Source organism: Bubalus kerabau, chromosome 8 (genome assembly GCF_029407905.1).
Source record: "Bubalus kerabau isolate K-KA32 ecotype Philippines breed swamp buffalo chromosome 8, PCC_UOA_SB_1v2, whole genome shotgun sequence".
Taxonomy (NCBI): domain Eukaryota; kingdom Metazoa; phylum Chordata; class Mammalia; order Artiodactyla; family Bovidae; genus Bubalus; species Bubalus kerabau.
Window position 1 is genome coordinate 28,729,661 of NC_073631.1, and position 24,210 is coordinate 28,753,870.

A 24,210-nucleotide genomic window follows, 5' to 3' on the forward strand; every position below is an offset into this window, starting at 1 on the left:
ATGTGTTTATGCTTACACATATACATATACACATTAATATATGCATATTTAATTAAAACTATATATACATATTTTTTCATGATTGGATGTGTATCCTGTTCAATCCCCCAAGTAAAAGCATTTCCAAAATCTACCTTATAAAGAATGTCGTAGCTTAGCAAGGCTCCTTATGGAATTGTTACTTGTTAAAAAGGGTTTTCTGAGCTCTTCACTAATGTGTTTATGTTTTATTCTGGCTCAGTGTGTTTGACAGTAGGCTCTTACTACCCTCTTAGCATCATTCCTTCATCAATCAAAGTATCTTTCGTTTGAGGTCCTTTGAATTACTGGTTTTTATACTAAAGTGTGCCTCAGCATAACTTGGAAAGCTTGTTAAATGCACATTCTAGGATGTGACCTTTCTTTTGCTGATTCTGAGTAGGTTTATCCAGAACCCAGGAATCTGTATTTTTATAAGCAACCTAGAAAAGTTTAAGACAATGATTTAATCTGATTTTATGCCCTGTGTTACTTAAATATTTTTTCTTTGCCTTTAGAAAGACAAACCCAGATGTAGACAGTTTTAGAAAGACCTATGTGTGTTTGCTTGAGGCTCAGTGGAATGTGTACTCTAAGCAGGTACTGTAGGGTTGTTCAGGACAGGAACAGAGTTAGGTGGAAGGTGAGCGAAATAATCAGTGAAAAATCCCAAAGTCTGCCCCAGACCACCACTGGTCTAGGAAGGCAATGCAGTTTTGAAAGCACACAGAGAATACAATTTTCAGGTGATCGGTATGACCTAAACAGATACTAAGCGCAAACAGGGAAACACGGAGCATGAGGACAGTGATTAGGATTTCTGTGTGTGCTGAAAACCACTCTCCCACTGTTAGGGAAAGAGTAGAGCGAAGGGAAGCTCTAAGTGAATAACAGGATGCAAACAGGGGGTGTGCTAATTCCTGCGGAAAGAACAATATAAACGAGTAATCATACAATCTTGTTAGAAAGGAAACTCAAGTTCTACTGTAACAATAGATATTTTTCCAAGAAAATACATCTATTTATTGCAAGTTTAAATAATCCAACTTGGATGGGATCTTCTTAAACTCTGAAGCCATGACTCTATTGCTATGACTGTCTGAAAAGCAGCACTTAAGTTTCAAGTACAACATTAATCTTGATCCATTTTTTAATTAATCAGAACATTCTAAACTATAACTTTAGAGTACTTGAACAAAACTCAGTCATTATGGTAAAGTTAGAAGGTGTTTCTGTACCATTATGAAACTAAAATGGTTTTTAAATACATTTTGTAATTCAAGATTGTGCTTTATTTATTCTAAATACCGTGCACTGTGCTAAATTCATGAAGAAGAAAAAAAGGGGGGAAAAGGCTTTTTTGCCCTCTAATAGATCAAGTGTCTTATAAACTGTGACAAATACAGTATGTGAAATCCTTTAAAAATGTGCATATGAAATATTTATAATGCAACAGTTAGGGAGTATTTTCAAGGGAGGGAAAAGGATTAGAAGCTTGTTAGTAGTTTTGGTTTCAACTAAGGAAATAATGGAGGAAGTCTTTGAATGTTTAATCCTTGAAAACTATTGAACTACAGGTATTATAGATAGTAAAGCCCAGGGAATTTTCAGTTTGTAATTTCTACTTATTTTATAGATGAAGTAATCATTACAGCATTTTCATTTTCATAATACAATGCTTTATGGTTTTTTGGGTGCATTTAAACATGCCGCATATTGCCTATTTTTTTCACTAGAATAGAAGCTCCTTGAGAATATCGTGTTTATTGTTACACCTGAAACACTTGGGACAGCGCCTGCCCCAGATTGGGCACTCAGAAAGCCTATTTAACATATCTGAAAAACAATGTAAAATTCATGTTGAAATTCTGAATTATATACTTGATATGAAATGTGTCTCTGGGGCTTGGTTTATGATGTTACTATTGTGCGATTTTCCAGATAATCTCTCTGTGAATAGCCACTTACAATGATTATGATTGGTTCTACCAGTTATTTTATTTTCTTATTTCAGAATCTACAGATGCAGGGAATGTTTGTTTTAAGGAGCTAGAGCAGTAAGAGGTTTTGACATGGTCTTTCATCAGTTGGCTGAATCACAGTGAGACATGTGGAAGTACGAAGGACCCAGTCTGCTTTGAACTGGCTTCTCACCGCCCTTTCGCACGGCTCTCCCTGCAGCCCTTTGTGTTTGTGGCTTCTCTGCCTTCACGTTGTGTTTATTATCTTGCCCCTGGGCCAGGGTCCTTTTCTTCCCTGTTGGCTGTCCCTGCTGCACTTCCCAGTAGTCTGCCAGTCTAGGTGTATTTTTAAGTTTTGTCAGCGCCGATGGGATGTACAAATAGGACTCTGAACTTAAAAGGAAAAAGCACTCTCTTTGTACATTCAATAGATGAAAAATGCCAGAGTTTAGTGACATTTTAATTTCTGCACCATGGACACATTTAGACATGCTTAAGGATGAACAACCACATATTAATACTAGATTAATTGGAATTGTAAGTGTTTTAAGTTCTGTTCAGTTTCCTCAGCAGCATTGCTCTTCTGTGTTACCTTCCTTTCTTCCCACCTTCACGGTTGAAAGGCTTTTCTAAATTATTTATCTGTGAAGTTTTTCTGTGGAGTCTTCTCTATTTTTAGAAAACAAATTTTAAAAATTCCAAATTACTGTTTTCTGATGTTAGTAATTAAATAGGAACATAAGAAAGTGCAGTTTTTGCTGCTTGATAGATTAAATCCAAGAGAAGCAAGCCTCAGGACAGAAAATGACCAAGTGGACCTGTGACCTGGCAAGTCAGTGTGAAAGCCTAAAATCTTTAACATCATGTTAAAACAACTGTCCTTTTCTAATTTTTTTTTTTAAGTAGAAAATAAAAGAAAGACCTATGTCACAAATGAGTTTTAAACTCACATATCATGTTACCTCTGAGATGGAATATATTTAGAATAAAATTTAAATAACTTAATGACTGTGATCAATAGTAGGTTATTAAGAGAGACTTAGATTTGGGGAGTTGCATGTAACCTAGTCTTTGAAATTGGTTGATGTGAAGGAAAAGGGTTGTTTCCTTCTTCATTGTATCTCTTAAAGCCAGGATCAAACCAGTGGGCATTGTGCTTGTTAGCCAGTCTGAATCAGTATGGTAATGCTTTATTCTTAGTAAGAGTAACTTCAACTTGTGAACAATGTTAAATAAGATTTCATTATCATTTTAAAAAATATTCATCATCATGTAAGTATCATTTACATTATTCTACTTTTTGACAGCCCTCCCCAAAATTAATGAGAATGACTAATCCACTTCTGTGTTGAAACACAAATATCTATAAGGAAGTAAAAAAAAGGCAGACAAGTTTTCTTTCTTTGAGACAATAGTAAGTGTCAGGGCATGTAGAATTGATCATTCTGTAAAATATCCATAGTACTTGTTGTCCCTTTAAATATAGTCTTTAACTGAAATCTTACATCCTTCATTATACCTCAGTCATGAGTTACTCTTCATGACATCTTTACAATGAAGATGTACAGATTTAATTTGTGGAAAGGAAAACTCAGAAACAGGAAAAGGTGATTGTGTCTATAGCTGAGTTTGCGGATCTGAGTTTGTAATTTCAAAGTTCTGCATTTGCAGCTGTCACGGGGGACAGTTTTCTGGTTATTTGTAAAACTAGATGGGGCTTCCCAGGTAGCGCTAGTGGTAAAGAACCCACCTACCAATGCAGGAGATGCAAGAGACATAGGTTCAGTCCCTGGGTTGGGAAGATTCCTGGAGGAGGGACTGGTTACCCACTCCCATATTCTTGCCTGGAGAATCCCATGGACAGAGGAGCCTGGTGTGCTCCAGTCCATAGGGTCGCAAAGTTAAAGCGACATAACTGAAGTGACTTAGTACACACAACACAGAAAGCTGGATAACATAGGGGCAGTGAGTCATGAATCACTGTGCATGCTTAAATAATCACTGTCTTATAAAGCATAAACATTTTACACATTGGAGTATTTTAAATTCATAGAGTCTAAAAATGCTGTGAGAAGAGAGGATGAGAAGCATTAACTTCTGATATGTGGTGATCTAAAATATATTCAGCCTCAGTGTTTACCATGGATCTTGGTAGACTGTTTTAAATTAGAAATTATATGTGCTTTTTTCTTGGTCTTCCTTTTGTAGATATTTAATAATTCGCTTCCAGTTCATTAGGTTTTTAAAAAAGAGTTGTTGTGTTTATTCATCTTTAGCTTGTGTGTTTCTCTCAATTTCAGAACATTATCTTGAAAACTATATATATATATATATATATATATATATATTTGAAGTATATATTTGAAGAATGAACTTGAACAAGCAGTAAAAACCAACTAAGTAATAGAGCCTTTTTAAGGGTTGATATAAAAGTTTAAGGTGTTTGTATATGTGTTTTTTACATTTACTGAATTTGTATGCTAACTTTATTTCCTTTTTTTAAAAAAAATACTGTAGGCCAAGTAATTCACAAAACTTCCAGTATCATACATAGCAACTGTAATTTCTTAATTCTAGAAATGTCCTAAAAGATCAACACATTTGAAATCATACAATAGTGTTTCATTAACCCGCTGTATTCAGATGGTAATTTATGTGTTTTTTTCCCAGAACCTGAAAACACGAAACTCTTAACATTCATGATACCTTCCATAAATAAACTCATAAAATTTAGAGATTCTTTTAAATTTTAATTTATGGACAATATAATCAGATCCATGCAGATGGAAACATGGATACATGAAAAGAATGGTAGGACTTTCTTATTGAGTCAGGGTGTAGTACGTTCAGGAGAAGGCAATGGCACCCCACTCCAGTACTCTTGCCTGGAAAATCCCATGGACGGAGGAGCCTGGTAGGCTGCAGACCACAGGGTCGCAAAGAGTCAGACACGACTGAGTGACTTCACTTTCACTTTTCACCTTCATGCATTGGAGAAGGAAATGGCAACCCACTCCAGTGTTCTTGCCTGGAGAATCCCAGGGACGGGGGAGCCTGGTGGGCTGCCGTCTATGGGGTCGCACAGAGTTGGACATGACTGAAGTGACTTAGCAGCAGCAGCAGCAATAGTACGTTCAAGTCCTGGCTCTTATATTTAATAATATGATCTATATGGGTCAGGAATTTAATGTCTCTTTTCCATGTATAGTCTAACTTACAGCAAAAGAGGCATTGAATTCTATGGGTGGTGGCTTAGTCGCTAAGTTATGTTCAAGTCTTGTGATCCTACGGACTGCAGGCTGCCAGGCTCCTCTGTTCATGGGATTTTCCAGGCAAGAATAGTGGAGCAGGCTGCCGTTTCTTTCTCCCCGGGATCTTCCCAACGCAAGGATCAAACCCAAGTCTCCTGCATTGCTGGCAGATTCTTGACTGACTGAGCTACCAGGGAAACCCTTAAATTCTTTGAATAAATAAGTAAAATGACAAAATTATTTTATGATGTTTTATATAGGATACTTTTATGTAGAGTGTTTTTCTTTGCTTTGGCAAGTATTCTTTAAAAACACAGTGACATGCATATCAGAACCTGCGCTCATTATGGTCTTTATAATATGTTTTGCTTCTTTCTTGTCTCTTATAAATTTACTGCTTTAATGGGTTTTCTCTTTGATCATTTCCTAGTGTTATATGACTCTAGGATCCTTGATCCTTACTTGCTTGGCCATGAGCAGTTCCAGTTGGTTATAAATTTATGGGCTTAGCTTTCTTTTTAAAGGAAGATTACCACTGGGGAAATATTAAAGCCAGCCCAACTTTTGTAGTTTTCTCTTTCCTCCACCACCCCCACCCCCAGTACAGGTTGTAAATGTCTTTAGTTTAATTTTAGTTTGAGAGACTTTGTGAGGCGTTTCGTGAGACTTCACTGTTGGTTAATGGAAATATACATCTGCCCTGTTTGTAGTGTTTTAAAAACTATTTTCACATATAATGTAAAATTAATCCCTTGAGGGTCTGTAATGAGACACAGTAACACTACCACTAATCATTTTTATTCAGTAATTATATATATGTATTATTTTTTAATGCTCTTATGGCTTTTTGACTTTTTGATCAACTTTTTGTGTGTGTGGTATCCTTTTTAAAACTTTTTATTCTATATTGGAGTATAGTTGATTAATACTGTTGATTTATATAGTTGATTAATATAGTAGATTTATATTGGAGTATAGTGATAGCTCAGGTGAACAGTGAAGGGGCTCGGTGATACATATACATGTATCCATTCTTCCTCAAATTCCTCTCCCATCTAGGCTGCCAGGTAACATTGAGCAGAGTTCCCTGTGCTATACAGTAGGGCCTTGCTGGTTATCCACTTTAAATATAGCAGTGTGTACATATCAATCCCAGACTCCCTAACTATTCCCCCGCCCCCTGTAACCATAAGTTCTATTTCTTAAGTCTGTAAGTCTGTTTCTATTTTTGTAAATAAGTTAATTTGTATCATTTCTTTTTAGATTCCACATATAATGGATATCATATATTTCTCTTTCTCTGTCTGACTTACTTCACTCAGTATGAGAATCTCTGGGTCCATCCATGTTATTGCAAACAGCATTATTTCATTCTTTTTAATGGTTGAGTAATATTCCATTGCATATATATATGTATATACATCTTCTTTACCCATTTCTCTGTTGATGACATTTAGGCTGCTCTTGCAAACAGTGCTGCAATGAACATTAGGGTGCATGTGTCCATTTTGACTGGTGTGAGATGATACCTCATTTGCATTTCATTATTAGTGATGTTGAATGTCTTTTCATGTGCCTCTTGGCTGTCTTTATGTCTTCTTTGGAGAAATGTCTATTTAAGTCTTCTGCCCATTTTTTGATTGGATTATTTGTTTTTATGGTATTAAGCTTCATGTGCTATTTGTACATTTTGGAAACTAATCCCTTGTCAGTCACGTCATTTGCAAATATTTTCTCCCAATTTGTGGATTGTCTTTTCATTTTGTTTGTGGTTTCCTTTGCTGTGCAAAAGTTTTTGAGTTTAATTTGGTCCCGTTTATTTTTGGTTTTATTTCCTAGAATAAGGAGGCAGATCAAAAATATCTTGCTATGACTTATGTCACAGAGTGTTCTGCCTGTGTTTTATAGTTATATAGTATCCAGTCTCTCATTTAAGTCTTTAATCCATTTTAAGCTTATTTTTTGTGTATGGTATTAAAGAATGATCTGATTTCATTTTTTTTATAGGTAGCTGTCCGGCTTTCCCAGCACCATTTGTTGAAGAGACTGTCTTTCCACCATTGTGTAGTCTTGCCCCCTTTGTCATAGATTAATTGACCATAGGTGCATGGGGTGATCAATCATTTTTAATCTGTTGTTCAAATTCATTTATTTGTTCATAGCTGGAGATTTAAATTTAGGAGTCATCATAGTGTCATTGGAATAGTGTTTTAAACCATGAAAATGAATAAAATATTCCTGGGGAAAGCCTATAGACTAAGAGGAAAAATACCAAAGATAAAATGTTTTAGGAGTGGGCACAGAGAGAGGAAAGCACATATGTGTGTATGTGTGACATGAAATTGTGATACAGTTTCCGCAAACATCATTATGGTGATGTTTGCTCAAAGATGACCTCATTTGGTGTTTCAAGTTCTTAGAGGGTCAAGGAGAAAATTATACCTGAAAGTATAAACTAAAATGAAATTAAAGTCCACAGAAAAATAATAATACTAGAGGAAGTAATTTCTGGTTCTTGGTTGTCCATAGAAAACATTTAAGCCATCCAGGTGCCTGCAGTGGGAGGTTGAGAGGAGAGACAGTAAAATTGGATCAACTGGAACCTAAAGTTGTCTGTATGGAATTCTTTTAGCCTAAAATTGGGCTTCCCTGGTAGCTCAGATGGTAAAGAATCTGCTTGCAAAGGGGGAGACCTGGGTTCAGACCCTGGGTCTGGAAGATCCCCAGGAGAAGAGAATGGCTACCCACTTGAGCATTTTTGCCTGGAGAATCCCATGGACGGAAGAGCCTGGCAGGTTGCAGTCCATGGGGTGGCAAAGAGTTGGACATGACCAAGCCACTTTCTCTTCATTCAGCCTTAAGTTTGCCTGCATGGTGTGAGAGGGCTTTTAGGGTCAGTTTTACAGAATATCTGTTGTCCACTGGACTGTTTTTGATAGTGTCCAGTCTCTGTGTCACAGAGGTAGCTCCCCTCTGTTTGTCCTGGCCCAGTAGAGGGAGATTGTTGCATAAGGAGAACACCAGCAGGAAGGGGACTTGGAGGTGCTTCAGTTACCTAACCGTGTGGCTTTAGATTAGACCTATATCCTCACTGTTCCACAGAGTTTTCATATTCTCAGCATGGACAGTATGAATGCTTGCTTGCCTGCCTGATGTAAGTTTGTAGTGGATTTATCCTAAATAGTAAGATCTTTGTGAACCAGATTCTGAAATTAAAATTGTTTATAGTTGGTCCTTGCACAACATGAAGATTAGTCAAAAATAGGCATGAAACTTTATAGTCAGTCCCATCCATGGTTCCTCTCTAGCCAAAGCTCTGCATCTGTGGATTCAGCCCATCATGGATCATGTAGTGTTGTTATTTACTGGGAAAAACCCATATATATGTGGACCTGCCCAGATCAAACCCCATGTTGTTCACAGGTCAGCTGTACATATACAATTTTTTGTTACTGCCCTGTGTTTCAGTCGTCAATTCTGTGGTTCTACTTTCTTCTTTATAAAATTGAGATGAGAATTCCTTCCTGAAGACATTCATGTTAACAATGAACTCTTTAAGCAGATGAATGATAATTTTAGAGGATTTGAGGGAATGAGATCCATAACATTGTGAGTTAACTTCCTCAATCTTGATTTTCTGAGTCACTTGGAGCAGTGGTACCTTCTCTTCAGCATTTCTTGGGAACTTGTTAATGAAGCAGACTGAGGGGCCCCATACCAGGCCTGGTGAATCAGAATTCTAGAGGCTGGGGTCCCGCAATGTGTTTTAATAGTCTTCCAGATGATTCTGATGTCTGAGAAAGTTTGAGAATCATTGCTGTGGTTGATTAAATTCTCCTACTTAGAATGTAGTTTTAATTTCACTGTTTACATGGAAAGTCAAATGCAACTCAGTTCCCACTGAAAAGGTAAATTAATTGCTCTAGTTGGTTTCATTAATTCAGAGGCCTAACATGTAGTTACAGTAGAATTACATATAACTAAAATGTAAAACTGAAAATTTTTGAGTAATATCTATCAAAGTCAGTTTCCACTTGATGGAGAGTAAGTTAGATAATTTCCACTTGATCTAACTTTAAGGACTTTTTCAACTTTAGAATGATGGTTTTTTTTTTTTTTTTTTTTTTTAGATTTGCTAAAAAAAGACAGTAACCACCACTTTAGCCTACATTCACTCATTATAAACTAACATTTGCATTTTTAAAAACCAAATTTACTTTTATTCTGCCTTGGTGAGTAGCAACTTCCAGGCAGAAAAAATAATCTGTGACTATCATCAGAAACCACTGAACTATATACATCTTTGTCTCCTAGAGACTTAGGAAAATATAATATGTATATATTCTCCTAGAATATAACATGGGTTTTTTTTTTTTAATTTCAGTTCTTCTTTCACACAAAAGGGCAATACTTCCTTTACCAAAAAGCAAACTTCAACTGAAGCGAAATATCTTATTAGCTCAAAGGATCTAGAAGAAACTCCCATATATAAACTCCCATAAACTCCCACTTATATATGATTGGAAATTATTTGTAAATACTCATCCATACTCAATTGGGGGATGTAGTATTAAGTAATATAGTATTTTTTATATTCAGTAGTATAGTATAGTATAGTGAAGTCACTCAGTCGTGTCCAACTCTTTGCGACCCCGTGGACTGTAGCCTACCAGGCTTCTCCATCCATGGGATTCTCCAGGCAAGAATACTGGAGTGGGTTACCATTTCCTTCTCCAGGGGATCTTCCCAACCTAGGGATCGAACCCGGGTCTCCCTCATTGGAGGCAGACGCTTTAACCTCTGAGCCACCAGGGAAGCCCTTATATTCAATACATACTGCATTATTGAGCGGAGAAGGCAATGGCACCCCACTCCAGTACTCTTGGCTGGAAAATCCCATGGACGGAGGAGCCTGGAAAGCTGCAGTCCATTGAGTCGCTGAGGGTCAGACACGACTGAGAGACTTCACTTTCCCTTTTCACTTTCATGCATTGGAGAAGGAAATGGCAACCCACTCCAGTGTTCTTGCCTGGAGAATCCCAGGGATGGGGGAGCCTGGTGGGCTGCCGTCTATGGGGTCACACAGAGTCAGACACGACTGAAGTGACTTAGCAGCATTATTTAGCCCTTTTTAAATTTTGGTGATACTTTTGCTCTCTTACATGCTTATATGAATGTAGGAATAGAACTTAAACTTTTACTGCCAGAGGTAATAAAGGGGGTGATAAATATTATTGTAAAAGAAATTGAATTTATATCAACAGAGATTAAAAAGACTTATGCTTTTTCCTGGCAAGGCATTTATCATGACATCCTTCTGTTTAAATGCCAACTACAGTAACAAAATACAAAGTATAGTTTACTACATGCCAATATTTGTTCCCCATGAATTTCTCTCTTGAACAGTTCAGAGCATGTTTAGGAAGAGGAAATATTTGGCTTGTAGGGAGAAATGGAAATCTCCGCTTTGCTATGTAAGGAAAGAAAGTGCCATGTTAAGAAACATGGATACAGTTGAATGCATGTGGGAATAAGACTTGAATATGGAGAAAAGACTTGAATCAGTTGGTAATAATTAAAATCTTACAATCTGATAATGCTGTGACATATTTACACTCTCAATTCTATTATCAATTAAATTCTTATACAGCTGTTTCATTGATCTCTCAGAGGAAATAGTTGAAATATTGTGATGGGCTATAACCTTAATATCCCACTGAATGCTCAAAGTCAGAGCCTTACAGCAGACTTTGGAAGATGTGCTGTTCCTACAGATGAGGGAAGGGTTTTAACAAGGTCTGTGCAGTAGGGCAGAGATTTCCCAATCGCAGAATGGACTCATGACTTGTTTTCAGATAGTATATTTTGTTTCTGTAAACTGCCATGTATTTAATTCCAGGGGTGTGATGATTAAAGTGTCTTCTCCATCTGATTATGCATGTAATTTTTATAACAATTTATAAGTTTGAAATACCTTCAAATTTATGTTTGTAGTCATCATAGCAGTCCTGTCAGACACTCATTAATGCTCCCTGGTTAGAGATGAGAAAACACTCAGTTATCCCTGGTGTGTAACTTTTAGTGTCAGCTGCCGTCATGGTTTGAGGGTGTATAAACTCAGTGCACAGCCTATTCTCTCTGTACTTGACTGTCAGTTATAGAGTCAGGCATTACCCAAGTACTCTGCATGCTATTTTAGCCCTCATAAGAATCTGTCTCCAGAGGTATCACTGTCCTGATTTAAAGATGAGGAAAGGACAGATGACAGGTGGTTAGCATGGGGGAGGAGTCTGGTAGGTGGTTGGTAATAGCTCATGCTATTGGGGTCTAGCTACCTGGGTTCTTATCTAGGCTTTACCATTTCAAGGTATAACCTTGGGCAAGTTTCTTAACCTCTTTAAGTCTCAGTTTCCTAATCTACTGAAAGGACAATAAGGCCAGTCTCATAGAACTCTTGTGAAGATTAAATAAGATGTAATACCTGGAAATGGCTTGGCATAGAGTGCGAGCTCTGAGTATCACACATTATTACTAAGGCAATTATTGAAGGGCACTCAGATGGTAGGAAGGTCATCTCCCCACATCTGCTTCTTACTCTTCTGTTGCTTTCTAATCAAGGCAAGAAATGCACATGTGAAAGTGAGTATTATTAATTAATACATCTTCTAGAAGGCAGAGGTGGTAGGTATGAAATCAAGAAATAGAGGACAGATTCATGGAAGGGCAGTAATTACATAATTTGGGACAAGTCTTTAGGATCTGAGTTTTCTAAAAAGTCATATTAGTATTTTTTTAGGTGAGAATGGGAAGGGAGTGTACCCTTCCTGGACTGATCTTTGCACAATATTTACTTAAATTCTTAAGTGATTATTAGCCTTAAACATGAGAGCAACAGAAGTACTTGTTTGCTTGTCTTTGGAAGAGCCCTAGTGATCCTTCTCCAAAATGCACTCATCACTTTTCCTACTTAAGCAGTAGTTATGCCTATTAAGTATTGTCCCTCCAACAGTTAGAATTGTAAGTATTGTTGTTTAGAGAGAGTTTATACTTTGTCTCTTTCAAGTTTCTCTAATATTTTAATTAAATTCCATGCTGGTACTTAATATTTTGGGCATTCTTTTCTAGTTTTTTATTTCCATAGCTTATATGCCCTACTTAAAGGCAGAGTCTGTCTAATGTCTAATTACATTGGCTGGTATCTCCCATACAAGACCAGAAACAAATAAGTTACTGAGATGAATGGCCTCTTTCATTTCTTATTCAGCTTCTCAGTGGTCCAGTAACACTAGTGGGAACTGACATAGATTCTTTTGATTGAAAGTTAATTTTAAAAGATTCCTGATAAAATTTAGACATTTAAATTTGACACTATTCATATCTATTTTTAGGATGACTTTGCTTCTTTCATAATATCAGGGTTTGGATTTTGTTTTCTTAATAACAAATCTTATCAATATTTGGTATAACTTTTCTGCCTTTTATTGTATTGCATTATTGGAGTATAATTGCTTTACAATGTGGTGCTAGTTTCTGCTGTACAACAAAGTGAATCAGCCATAAGTATAGATACGCACCCTCTCTTTTGAGCCTCCCTCCCACCTCACCCCCATCCCACCCCTCCAGGTCATCCCAGAGCCACTGATGAGCTCCATGTGCTGTACGGCAGCTTCCCAGAAGCTAGCTATTTACACATGGTAGTGTATATACTGGGCTTCCCTGGTGGCTCAGACCATAAAGAATCTGTCTGCAGTGTGGGAGACCTGGGTTCTATTCCTGGGTCAGGAAGATCCCCTGGAGAAGGGAATGGCAACCCACTCCGGTATTCTTGCCTGTCAGTGCTCCTCTCCTTCATGCTGGAGCTTTTGGAAAAGTAGGAGAGTGTAGTTAACCCTGACATTGTGAGGCTTTAATGGATTCCAGCAAGTGCAGCCGCTAGAAAGCAAACAGGAGAACTTACAGGATGTAAAGGGAAGAAACAGGATATAAAGGGGAGAAAAACCTTTCTGTCCTTTACCTTTCGGTGAGAAGAGATTGAGCCTTTTCCTTTGGTCTTGGCGAACTGTTAGATCAGTTAGTTTACCTCAAACTGCTTTTTGGCCTAAGGAAATCTGTTCTGTGGCCTTTTGGAACTGTTACATTCAGAGGCCAGTGTTTTGGCCTCTTCTTTCAGAGACATGTTTTAAAAGTTCTGCAAAGGCCAGAACTTGGCATAAGGTTGAAATGTGACACATACATTGGTGATTTACCAGAAAATACACTTCAAACATGAAAATGTTTTATGTGGAACACTTGTCTCAAACTGAGAGGAAATTTGGTTATTAATAAATCTCTAGTTTATCACTGAGCCCAATTATCCTTAGCACATAAAAATTTAATGAAGTAAGAGATCTTAAAAAGAATGTCAAGGTTTGTTTTGCTTAATGGCTTCTCTTATTCAAATATCACAGGTTACAAAAAGATCAGTAAAATAGAAAGGTACTGTAATAGTGTCTAAAAGTCCATACTTTACAACAGGGAAATCTGTAAGCTCTGGGAAATACTGCTAATAATTAAAGCTACCATTTACTGAAGTAATATTGAGTTCCTCTGTGCTGGAAATTTCACATATATTTGGATTATTTTTTATAAGAGCTCCTGCAGGGTAATTTCTTGTTTTCTCAATTACCATTTTACATACCAGGAGACAGGCTCAGAAAGCTCCCACATTTAGGAAATGGCAGAGCTGAGATTTGAACTCAATTCTCTGTGATACCAATGTCCACATGTTTTTAACGGAGAGAATATTTGACAGTGCTCAGGAAAACGCTGAATAAGTAAATGGTGGCTGTTATTATTTTTGTTCAGCTATGCTCTCCCCCAGACTAAATGTGTACACACACACACACACATAAACACACAGGAGAGAGATGGGAAGGTGGTGATACATGCTGCTTGAGAGCATGGTATCTCCTACTGTAAGTATCTCACCATCCTATCCACCTCTCCTTCACATATGCAGTCCACAAGCTAGTACTCCTGTCTGGAAAATCCCATGGATGGAGGTGCCTGGTAGGCTACAGTCCATGGGATTGCAAAGAGTCAAACACAACTGAGTGATTTCACTTCACTTAATGAAAGAGAAGCCACGTTACAAGGTGTAACACCTAGGAACAGACATAAAAATACATCTTTTTTTGAGGACCACTTTAAAGCATTCTAGTGGGACAAAAAACAGAGACTTGAACAAATGGAGAAACATGCATGTTCTTGGACAGACTGATTCAACATCATAAAGATGTTAATTCTCCATGACTTGATTTATAAATTTCGTATGAAGTTAATAACAATACTAAGAGTTTTTTTACCCTAAAACTAAAGGCTCCTAACTTTGATGGACATATATCTCTTTAATAAGGTGTTTGATTGATTTTTTCTCTTACTGCCCCTGGTTCACAGAAGTTAGATGAATATATAGAGAGATTAATTTTTTTTATAGATTAGGTTGTGAGGAACCTTATTATTCTAAATAGATGAGAACCAGAGGAGTGTTATAGCGATGTCATGCAGTTCTTTGAATAATAATAATGTGTGCTCAGTCGTGTCCAACTCTTTGTGACCCCAGGGACGATAGCCCACTCGGCTCCTCTGTCCATGGGCTTTTCCAAGAATACTGGAGTGGGTTGCCATTTCCTTCTCCAGAGCATCTTCCCAACCCAGGGGTCAAACCTGGGTCTTCTGCATTGGCAGGAAAGATTCTTTACCAGTCGTGCCACCTAGGAAACAGTTTACTTGAAACTTCTTAAGTAATATGCCAAAAATCATATAGTGAACTCATCAAAAATTGTCTGTAAGAATCTGTCAGCTGACATTAGAAACCACCCATTGGCAAAGGATTATTTACTTAGTCATTGCAGTGCCAGTAGATACCGATTTTTCAAATTGTCTCTTTTTGTTGGTGTACATAGGTGTTTTTTTTTCTTAGAGCTCTTTGAAATTGCTTATTTTATTTTATTTATTTTTTTTTTGAGTGGCGAGTTAAGTTTTATTTGGGACAAAAGGAGGACTGCAGCCCGGGAGGCAGCATCTCAGATAGCTCTGAGAGACTTCTCCAAAGCGGCCTTGGGGGAAAGTCAATATATAAGGCTCTGGAGAAGGAGGAGTTCGATACCACAAAGCACTCATTTTACAAAAGGTTTTTTGTTAGTTATGAGGATCTGATGTCATCATGAAGGGATTTAGGGCTTCTGTACATATGAGGAGATGCAAGGATTGAGATCATAAAATCTGTTCCTAAAAACATCCAACTATCTAGAGACCTGTCCTACCAGATTCCCTGGAGCACAGAGTGCCTCCCTCCACCCTGAACTCCCTCAGGGGTTGTTGAAGGTCAACAGCTATAGCAGCAGGGTTCAATCTCCTGTAGAGGCAGATGGCAAATGCCTTTGTAGTTCATTCATTGGCACTGTTCTTGGTAAGTGCCAATTTTTAGTTGCCAGGATGATGCCTGATTTTTTTTTTAAGTTTATTGGACCATTTTAAAAGTCTTTATTGAATTTGTTACAATGTTGCTTCTATTGTTTACGTCTGGCCTTTTGGCCCAGGAAGCTTGTGGGATCTTAGCTTCACAACAAGGGATCGAACCTGCACCCCTTCATTGGAAGGTGAAGTCTTAACCACTGAACCACCAGTGAAGTCCTGATGCCTGATTTTTAAAAGTCTAAATTATATCATTTCCGTTTGTTATTGTGGCTTATTTTAAAAACTAACTACTGTATCCTTGTTTTTCCCTCTTTTTTCCCTAGTTGCATTAAAGTCCTCCCCAGCTGACAGAAACGGAGTCCAGGAGAACTGTCGAACCAAATTCAGAGAAGGCCTCAACTTGCAGGAAGGAGAATTCTTACTACAGGTAAATTGTAGTAGATATAGTTCTCTTTCATTAGAACCATTATAAATGGAAAATTAGTTAACAGTCTTTTAACTGTCCCTCATTTCTCTAGGACTCAGTGATTCATAGCAATTTCATCTGAACTACAGTAGTGGTATAATGCTAGTACATGAATAAATGGAATTTTATGAAGTACTAGAAGTCCAGCTATCACTTTCCCTGTTGCATTTCTTTAAATAGCAAGAAATTCTAGATCATTTTGAAGGTTCTCATTAAGATAGTGGTTTTAGGTATATGTTTTTAGGAATATAGCGCCATTAAAATAATTTTATTTAATAGTTCGAAATTGTTCTTAACCTGAACAATGTGTTTTTGTAACTATATTTTCTTTTAGCAGCTGTGTATGGCTTACCAACATGCTATGGATTTTTATTTTAGCTTCTATCAGCCCTATTGTCATGCATTAGAACTCTGAGAGTTTCTGGTAGGTTTGTCTGTGAAAGTATTTTAAATCTTTTCCTATTTTTATTTCTCTTGTAGCCGATAAAATGCTCGCTTGTCAGTTAAATTATCAGATATTTATTCTGTTAAAGAATGAAGATGTATGCTATAAAGAATGTATATATAACTATACTTCAATTTAAAAATATTAAAGAGAAGAAACTCAAAAAGATGTGTGCTGTAATCTGTACTATATTACAGATTTTTAATTCTACAGAGTTTTTAATTCTACATAATGATTTCTAATTCTTCCCAGTGAACTGAGATGTGAACTTAATTTGCAACTGTGATTAAAAAGTAGCTGTAAGTTTCAGTAACTCCATTCAGTAAATGGTTAAGTGTAATCTGACAATTTATAACATTTTATTATAATTTATAAAATTGTATATAACAAATTATAATTTTATAATTGTGCTCAAATCCCTGATAGGGAAAATTAACTTTTGCTTCCATTATGTTAGAAAACAGTTAAATATATTCAACCATGAGTCATCCTCCTGCCTCTGGCTGAGGATTTCTATGTATTGATATATTAGCTGAAACACAAAGACCCCTTAGGTCACAGGAAAGCATTCTAATAATTGCTGCTTAATATGATTAAACATAGCGGGCTTCCCAGGTTGTACAGTGGTAGAGAATCTGCCTGCCATTGCAGGAGACACAGGAGATGCCAGATTGATCCCTGGGTTGGGATGATCCTCTAGAGAAGGAAATGGCAACCCACTCTAGTATTCCTGCCCTCGGAAATCTTATAGACAGAGGAGCCTGGCAGGCTACAGTCCATGGGGGTCACAAAGAGCTGGACACAACTGAGCATGTGCGCGCTCACACACACCACACACACAGACACACACACACAATGTGATTAAATACATCTCGGTTTATATAGTAAAGTAATAAGGAAGTTCTTTATCTCAAGTGAAAATAGACAAATGTGGCATGCTTCACACTTCTTATCTTAAACTGGCTTAAATTATGGGGCAGTGATTTTTATTTTCCCCCTAAAACATTTAGACAGATTGTCAACATATCCTATGTCAAGGGCCCAGAATAAAAATATACTGCTGCAAGCTGGTGTTCACTTTTTAATTTTCTAAAAATTGGAAGCATTTAAATATTTAAAATGAATAGTCCATCATTAATTCTGTTTTATGCCATTTGTAGATTATTCTCCAGCAGGAGGCATCACACACTGTACAATTTGCTTAGGACGTGCTAAGTCACTTCAGCCGTGTCTGACTCTTTCCGACCCCGTGGACTGTAGCCCGCCCATGCTCCTCTGTCCATGGGATTTTCCAGGCAAGAATACTGGAGTGTGTTGCCATTTCTTCCTCCAGGGGATCTTCCCAGGGTTCGAATCCCTGTCCGTTAGGTCTCCTGCGTTGGCAGGTGGGTTCTTTAGCACTACCACAATCTGGGAAGCCCTTACTTAGGACAATACTTGTTATGCCATATGAAGTAGATGACCAAAAGCATAGTAGACATGTGAAGATGGGATATTTCATTATGTACAGTTACCATAATGTGTGGTTATCAACTAGTTACCAAAGAGGATATGTCCAGAGGTACACCACACTATTTGGCTTATAACTTTGGTGAGTCTTTGCCTTTGGTTTTAACAAAGGAGGCACATGAAGAAAATATTTTTAAATATTTAACAAAAGTTTAAAATATTTATTTTCTTGATTAAATTTATTACTGTCTTACAAGGAATGAAAATAAAACAATAAGTAACTTTTGTATCTTTTCATTATATATGTTCTGTCTGGTGATACCTAATATTGTGCTTATTAAAATCTACAGCTTCATTTTTGAAATAACAGTTCAAATTATAAATAACAGTATTAATTGCAATTCATTTCTCTTATTAAATAGTAAGTGTAGCTCAACCTGATTTTCAGATAGTTGTGACTGAGACTAATAATAATAATCTTGTTAGTATGTAATTACCAAATTTATTCCTTCTTTTAACTTGCTAAGATAGTAATTCAGTATAACTTCATTCCACATGGTATTTCAGATCATTATATATATATATATGTACATATATATTTTTAAGAGGCTTTTTGGTTTATTTCTGACAGTTAACATTTGTCTAAAAGTTACTGGCATACCCTAAATTCTCTTCGTGTCTCCTGGAATACACTAATGAGCTTATTGGAAAGAACTAAATTTCTTCCACTCTTCAGAAAACATGATATTCTCTAAAATAATATGCATATGATCAATGGATACTGTTGTCTGGAAGGAAGATATTTTCAAAACAAACAAAAAAAATGCAGTAATGGACATAACCCTACTACAACCAAGTAAAACTTAAGAATGCTCAATTTGAGGGGTCCCTGGTGGCTCAGAGGTTAAAGCGTCTGCCTCCAATGCGGGAGACCCAGGTTCGATCCCTGGGTCATGAAGATCCCCTGGAGAAGGAAATGGTAACCCACTCCAGTATTCTTGCCTAGAGAATCCCATGGACGGAGAAGCCTGGTAGGCTACAGTCCATGGGGTCGCAAAGAGTCGGACACGACTGAGCGACTTCACCTTCAGTCATTAGACACTTTAGTTCTTGGTGGGTGCCATTGCCATTCTTCATCCTGGGGAAATTGCCAGGCATGATAAGGCATAATATGTGAAGTCAAGGATCTCAGATCCCAGTTGTGATTGTGAGTTACAGCCATGCAACAGTTGGTGATTAGTAACACTTAAAGGTAGCAGATCATGATACGACGTACGATGCTAAGTGGGCAAACTTTAGAGCCAGCCTCTCCCTTGTGGTTCAGCTTGTTCTCGGCTCTTCACTTCCGTGTCCTCGATTTACAAACTGGACTGCGACACCTACTTCTGTGGATTGCTGCGGGAATTAAGAGTTACTTGAATACATGGAAACCATTTAGAAAAGTGATTGTTAAAGAGTAGGTGCTGTTTGCTCTCAGAAGTATAATATAGACCAGGGATCCTGAAGGTGAAAGGGATTGGAGTGAAACGGAAGGCAGTCACTGTGTTTCTTTCACCCTGTCTGACAGCGAGGGTATTTACTAGTGTGTGGGCATCATACGCACAGGGGCGACGGCTTGTTCATTTGTGAATCTCAGTACTGAGCACGTGTCCTGTCCGGTGTGTAACATTTTATTAAGTGCTGAGCAGACTACTTGCTATCATTTATGTGTCCCTGTAGTTCACACAGCAGGATCTGGTACTACCTGATGTGCTCACTTCCACAGCTGCCTGTTATAACAATGGTGCCTCACATGAGCTGAGCGCCAGCTCTATACCAGGCGCTGCGGTAGCTGAGACACAGTCATCCTATCCACCTGATGAAGAGCCTGTTTTTCAGTCAGGGACACTAAAGCTCGAACGGGTAAATAACAAAACCACACTGTTAGTAAGAGAAGAATCTAGTCCAAATTCTGACTCAAACTATGTGGTTCTTAAACTAAACCATCCCATGTCTCGCTTTACAGAGAAAAGAGTGTCTCAGGAGGGTTTAACAATCAGCGCATATAGCATGAAGAAAAACAAGTACTGAGTTGAACTCAAGCAGGCAATAATGAGGGCTTGAGATTTAAAAGATGTGATCACAATGAATTCTTAAGGTGATCTAAATACTTTTATTACCATATAGAGATATTAACATAGGACTCAAACAACCACTAAAAGAATAGGAAAAGAGAGCATAACTTCTAAACTAAAAGAAAGAAAACGGGATAATAAAAAATGATTGGCCCAATGGAGGCAAAGTGGAAAAAATAGCATAGTATATAGGTTAACAGATAGAAATAACACCCATAAAATATGATCACTTTAAACCTAAATATTATTAGTAATTATATTAAATAGAACTTAATTTGCTATATACTTGTCTTACATGTATATATTAGTTCTAATGTATAGTCCATTTGTATTCCTTTTGTAAAATAAAAATGTTTTCAATGTTTTATAATACTTTGAGAGTATCTAAATTTCAAACTGCGTTAGTGCTTAAACTATCTTTAAACAGATTTTTCTGCTATCAAATTTCTTTTAAGGCTCTAATCAACATTTTTACATGCTATCTTTCTTTAAAAACAGCGTGACAGAGTGCAGTAAATGATATGTGTACAATTATGTTTAGAAAACATGTCCAGTATATTAAAAATGAAATCTATAGAGCATTAGGAAGAAGAAATCAATATTTTATTCAAGTTATTGTGATTGAGTATTCAATGAGCTCTAAGATTTTCTTTGGCCAAATCAAAAGAATGGATTCTTTTCACCACTGGGGGTGTGGTGTTTCTGCATTTCTGGGGTGTAATCATTTTAACCATTTAAGAGATTTTTCATCAGTAAAAATAATAACCTTAACTGAAGTCAGTCCTTAATGGATGATAATATTGTTAGTCACATTACTAATTTTCTAACTTTTCTCCTTGTAGGCACTAAATGGCTTTGTACTGGTTGTCACTACAGATGCTTTGGTTTTCTATGCTTCTTCTACCATACAAGATTACCTGGGGTTTCAGCAGGTAAATATAGTTTCCTTAGGTCATTAAAAAATTCTTTTTTGAAAATTAACTTACTACTTTTTATTTATCTTATACTTTAGGGACACATTTATCTAATTTTTAGATAAAAATATAATTGAAATACATATGTTATAGAATAAAAAAGTGTATGTTTGCAGCTAATATATTTTTATGCTTTTAATATTTTACTGCATTATAATTTCCTTAAAGGTACATGTGATTCGTGGGTTTTGTGTTTTTTCTTTCATTTATAAGGAATTCTTGTGTATAAGAAAGAGCAGATGGGGTTTGGATGGGGGCAGACAGGAGAATATTTGCCATCAAATTAGTTATGGAAATTGGAGGGCAAGTGGTAACTATGAAATGAATGAGGTAATATGTAAAGGTACAAGCAAAATACTGTGGCTTATCCTTTTAATTCCTACTTGTGTGGATTATAAACGTTTTCCTGAAGGAAATGGTATTTAATCTGAAGAGAATGTGGGGTCCAGATGAGTGGACAGTTGTGGAGGGAACGCAGAGAATAAAAGCTAGCCATACTGTAAGGCAGTAAGCTGAAAGGCCTTGAAGGAGGTAAGTGTGTCTGGTTTAATGTTACTAAGTATATGGTGAATATGGATTCATAAGGTGTTCTGTGTATTTGAGGGGCGAAGACATCCAATATGATTTGGGAACAGTTTGTAAGTACACTTGAATGCTCACTACTCTTACATATCAGTAGTTCTTAATTTCTAATGTTCTTAATAATCACCAAAGAACTTGATAAAATGTCATATAACTGATGAGCCTCAGTCCCATATAATCTGATTCATTATGTCATAGTGGAGCCCATGTATTTTATTTCTAACAGGCTCAACAGGTGATGCCAAGACTGATGGTTGAATAACACTGTCTGCACTGTTATACAGCCTGAAGTTTAAATTATGTCATACACACTATAGAAGCCACTGAATACTTTTGTTGAAGGGAATGCGTGTGCTCCAGTCTATATTTCACAAGATAACTATGGCAGTTGTGTAATGGAAGGCATAGAGATGACTTCATGTTAGAAGAAAAGGTTCATAGGAAGGTTCAAGTCCAGATAGCTAAAGTGGTAGAATCTGGCTCCTGACACCAAACCTAAGTGTTTTTGAATTTTAAAGGAAATGTATTAATGTCCATGGAAAAACCTGTTAGAAACTTCATTACATAACTAGCTTAATTATTATTTGATTTATTCATAACAGTTAAGAAATCAAAAAGCTTAGCTATTTCCCAATCTTGTTTTTTTTTTTTCCTTCCTAGTTATACCTAACCTGGATATTCTTTAAGAAAACATTTATATCTGACATTGATGGTGGTTTATGGCACCATTTTTAAAACTGTAGGTTGTGACTCATGAGTGGGTGATGAAATTGATATAGAGGATCACCAGTCATTCTTTTTAGCTGCTTAAAATAAAATAAGAAACAATATTGTCACACATAAAAGTGCTCTGTGGAACTTTTTTCCATGTCTGTATGCACACACAAACACACACAATGGATGGAAAATACTTCTTGCTGTGAATTGCAATAAAAAGGTTAGAACACTAATGGTGGAAAGGCTAAGGTCTCAGCACTGTAGTAAATGCTGAGAAGCAAGAGGTGGAGGAAAGACTCTGACCTTTGTAAAGGCATAATCCCTTAGTCTTAGGGAATCTGCTAGAAGTCAAAATTTCATGTCAGGAAAATTGTTAGAAAGCAGTGAAGTAAATATGTACTACTTCAAGCTGAGAGAAGTCAAATTTATTTAACTGAATGTTCAGACAAGTTTTGTCAAAGGAAGATTTTTTTAAAAATTTTTAATTGGTGGAAAATTGCTCTACAGTGTTTTGTGGTTTCTGCCATACAACAATGCAAATCAGTCATAATTTTATATATATGTAACCCCTTCCTCTTAAGCCTCCCTCCCCTCTCCCCAGCCCTCTAGGTCATCACAGAGCACCAGGCTGGGCTCCCTGTGGGATGTAGCAACTTCCCACTGTCTGTTTTGCACATGATGGCATATATATGTCAGTGCTCTTCTCTGAGTTCATCCCTTCTGCACCTTCCCCTGCTGTGTCCACAAGTTCCTTCTCTACTAGGTTCATCAGTACTGTTTTTCTAGATTCCATATATATGTGTTAACATATGATACTTGTGTTTCTCTTTCTGACTTACTTCACTCTGTATAAGAGGCTCTATTTTAAAAGATCCATAAATAAAAATCATCGGAACCTAATGTGTTGCAGTTAAGGAACAGGAACGTGACTTCTTTGACTAAAAGGTGGTTCACATAGGGCAGTGATGGCAAATAACCTTTGACTTGTCGGCTGTAGTGCTTGTGTCTTTCTAGCTTTTCTTGTCTTGAATTCCAGGAGAGCTTTGCAATTGTTTGATTTGCATACATCACCACTAAAAAGCATCCTGTAATCTAGCAATTAGGTTTTGATATTAATAAACCACATTTTAAAAAATCAGTGTATGCGTGCTCCGTCACTCAGTCACATCCGACTCTGCAACCCCATGGACCATAGCCCACTAGGCTCCTCTGTCCTTGGGATTCTCCAGGCAAGACTAGTGGAGTGGGTTGCCATTTCCTCCTCCAGGGGATTTTCCCAATCCAGGGATTGAACCCACGTCTCCTGTATCTCCTGCACTGGTAGGCAGATTCTTTACCACTGAGCCACCAAGGAAGTCCTTTTAAAAATCAACACTACTTGTTAATTTCTTTGTTTCTTTTTTCTTTAGTCTGATGTCATCCATCAGAGTGTGTATGAACTGATCCATACCGAAGACCGAGCTGAATTTCAGCGCCAGCTGCATTGGGCATTAAACCCTCAACAGTGTCCAGACTCTGGACAAAGAATTGATGGTAAGAATGTTTACCAAAAGGTAGTGTTGGGAATTGAATTCTCTGAAAGGAGGCAGAGAATCTTTAGGGGCATAGAACTCCACAGTGAAGATGAGGAAGAAGGGGAAAGACATGAATCTAGCCATGGGCCAGAACCAGGTCACAAGAAGCCTGATGACCTAAGGAGGACCTCGAGAGATGACAGCCATTGATGAATTCCAAGTGATAAAGTATAGCCATATACTCAGCAATATAGTGTATAA

At 37.1% G+C, this 24,210-nt stretch overlaps 1 protein-coding gene across 2 annotated transcripts in view; it reads left to right on the forward strand.

Annotated features, from left to right (window-relative positions):
- The window catches only part of AHR (aryl hydrocarbon receptor), a 513,500-nt gene that overhangs the window by 474,909 nt on the left and 14,381 nt on the right, over positions 1 to 24,210 (forward strand). Inside the window, exons 3-5 of one of the 2 annotated variants that reach the window (XM_055589921.1) lie at positions 16,012 to 16,115; positions 21,005 to 21,094; positions 23,845 to 23,968. In XM_055589921.1, the coding sequence (XP_055445896.1) occupies positions 16,012 to 16,115; positions 21,005 to 21,094; positions 23,845 to 23,968 (318 nt within the window). The remainder of the gene's footprint in view (positions 1 to 16,011; positions 16,116 to 21,004; positions 21,095 to 23,844; positions 23,969 to 24,210) is intronic. The other variant, XM_055589923.1, reaches the window with a different exon arrangement.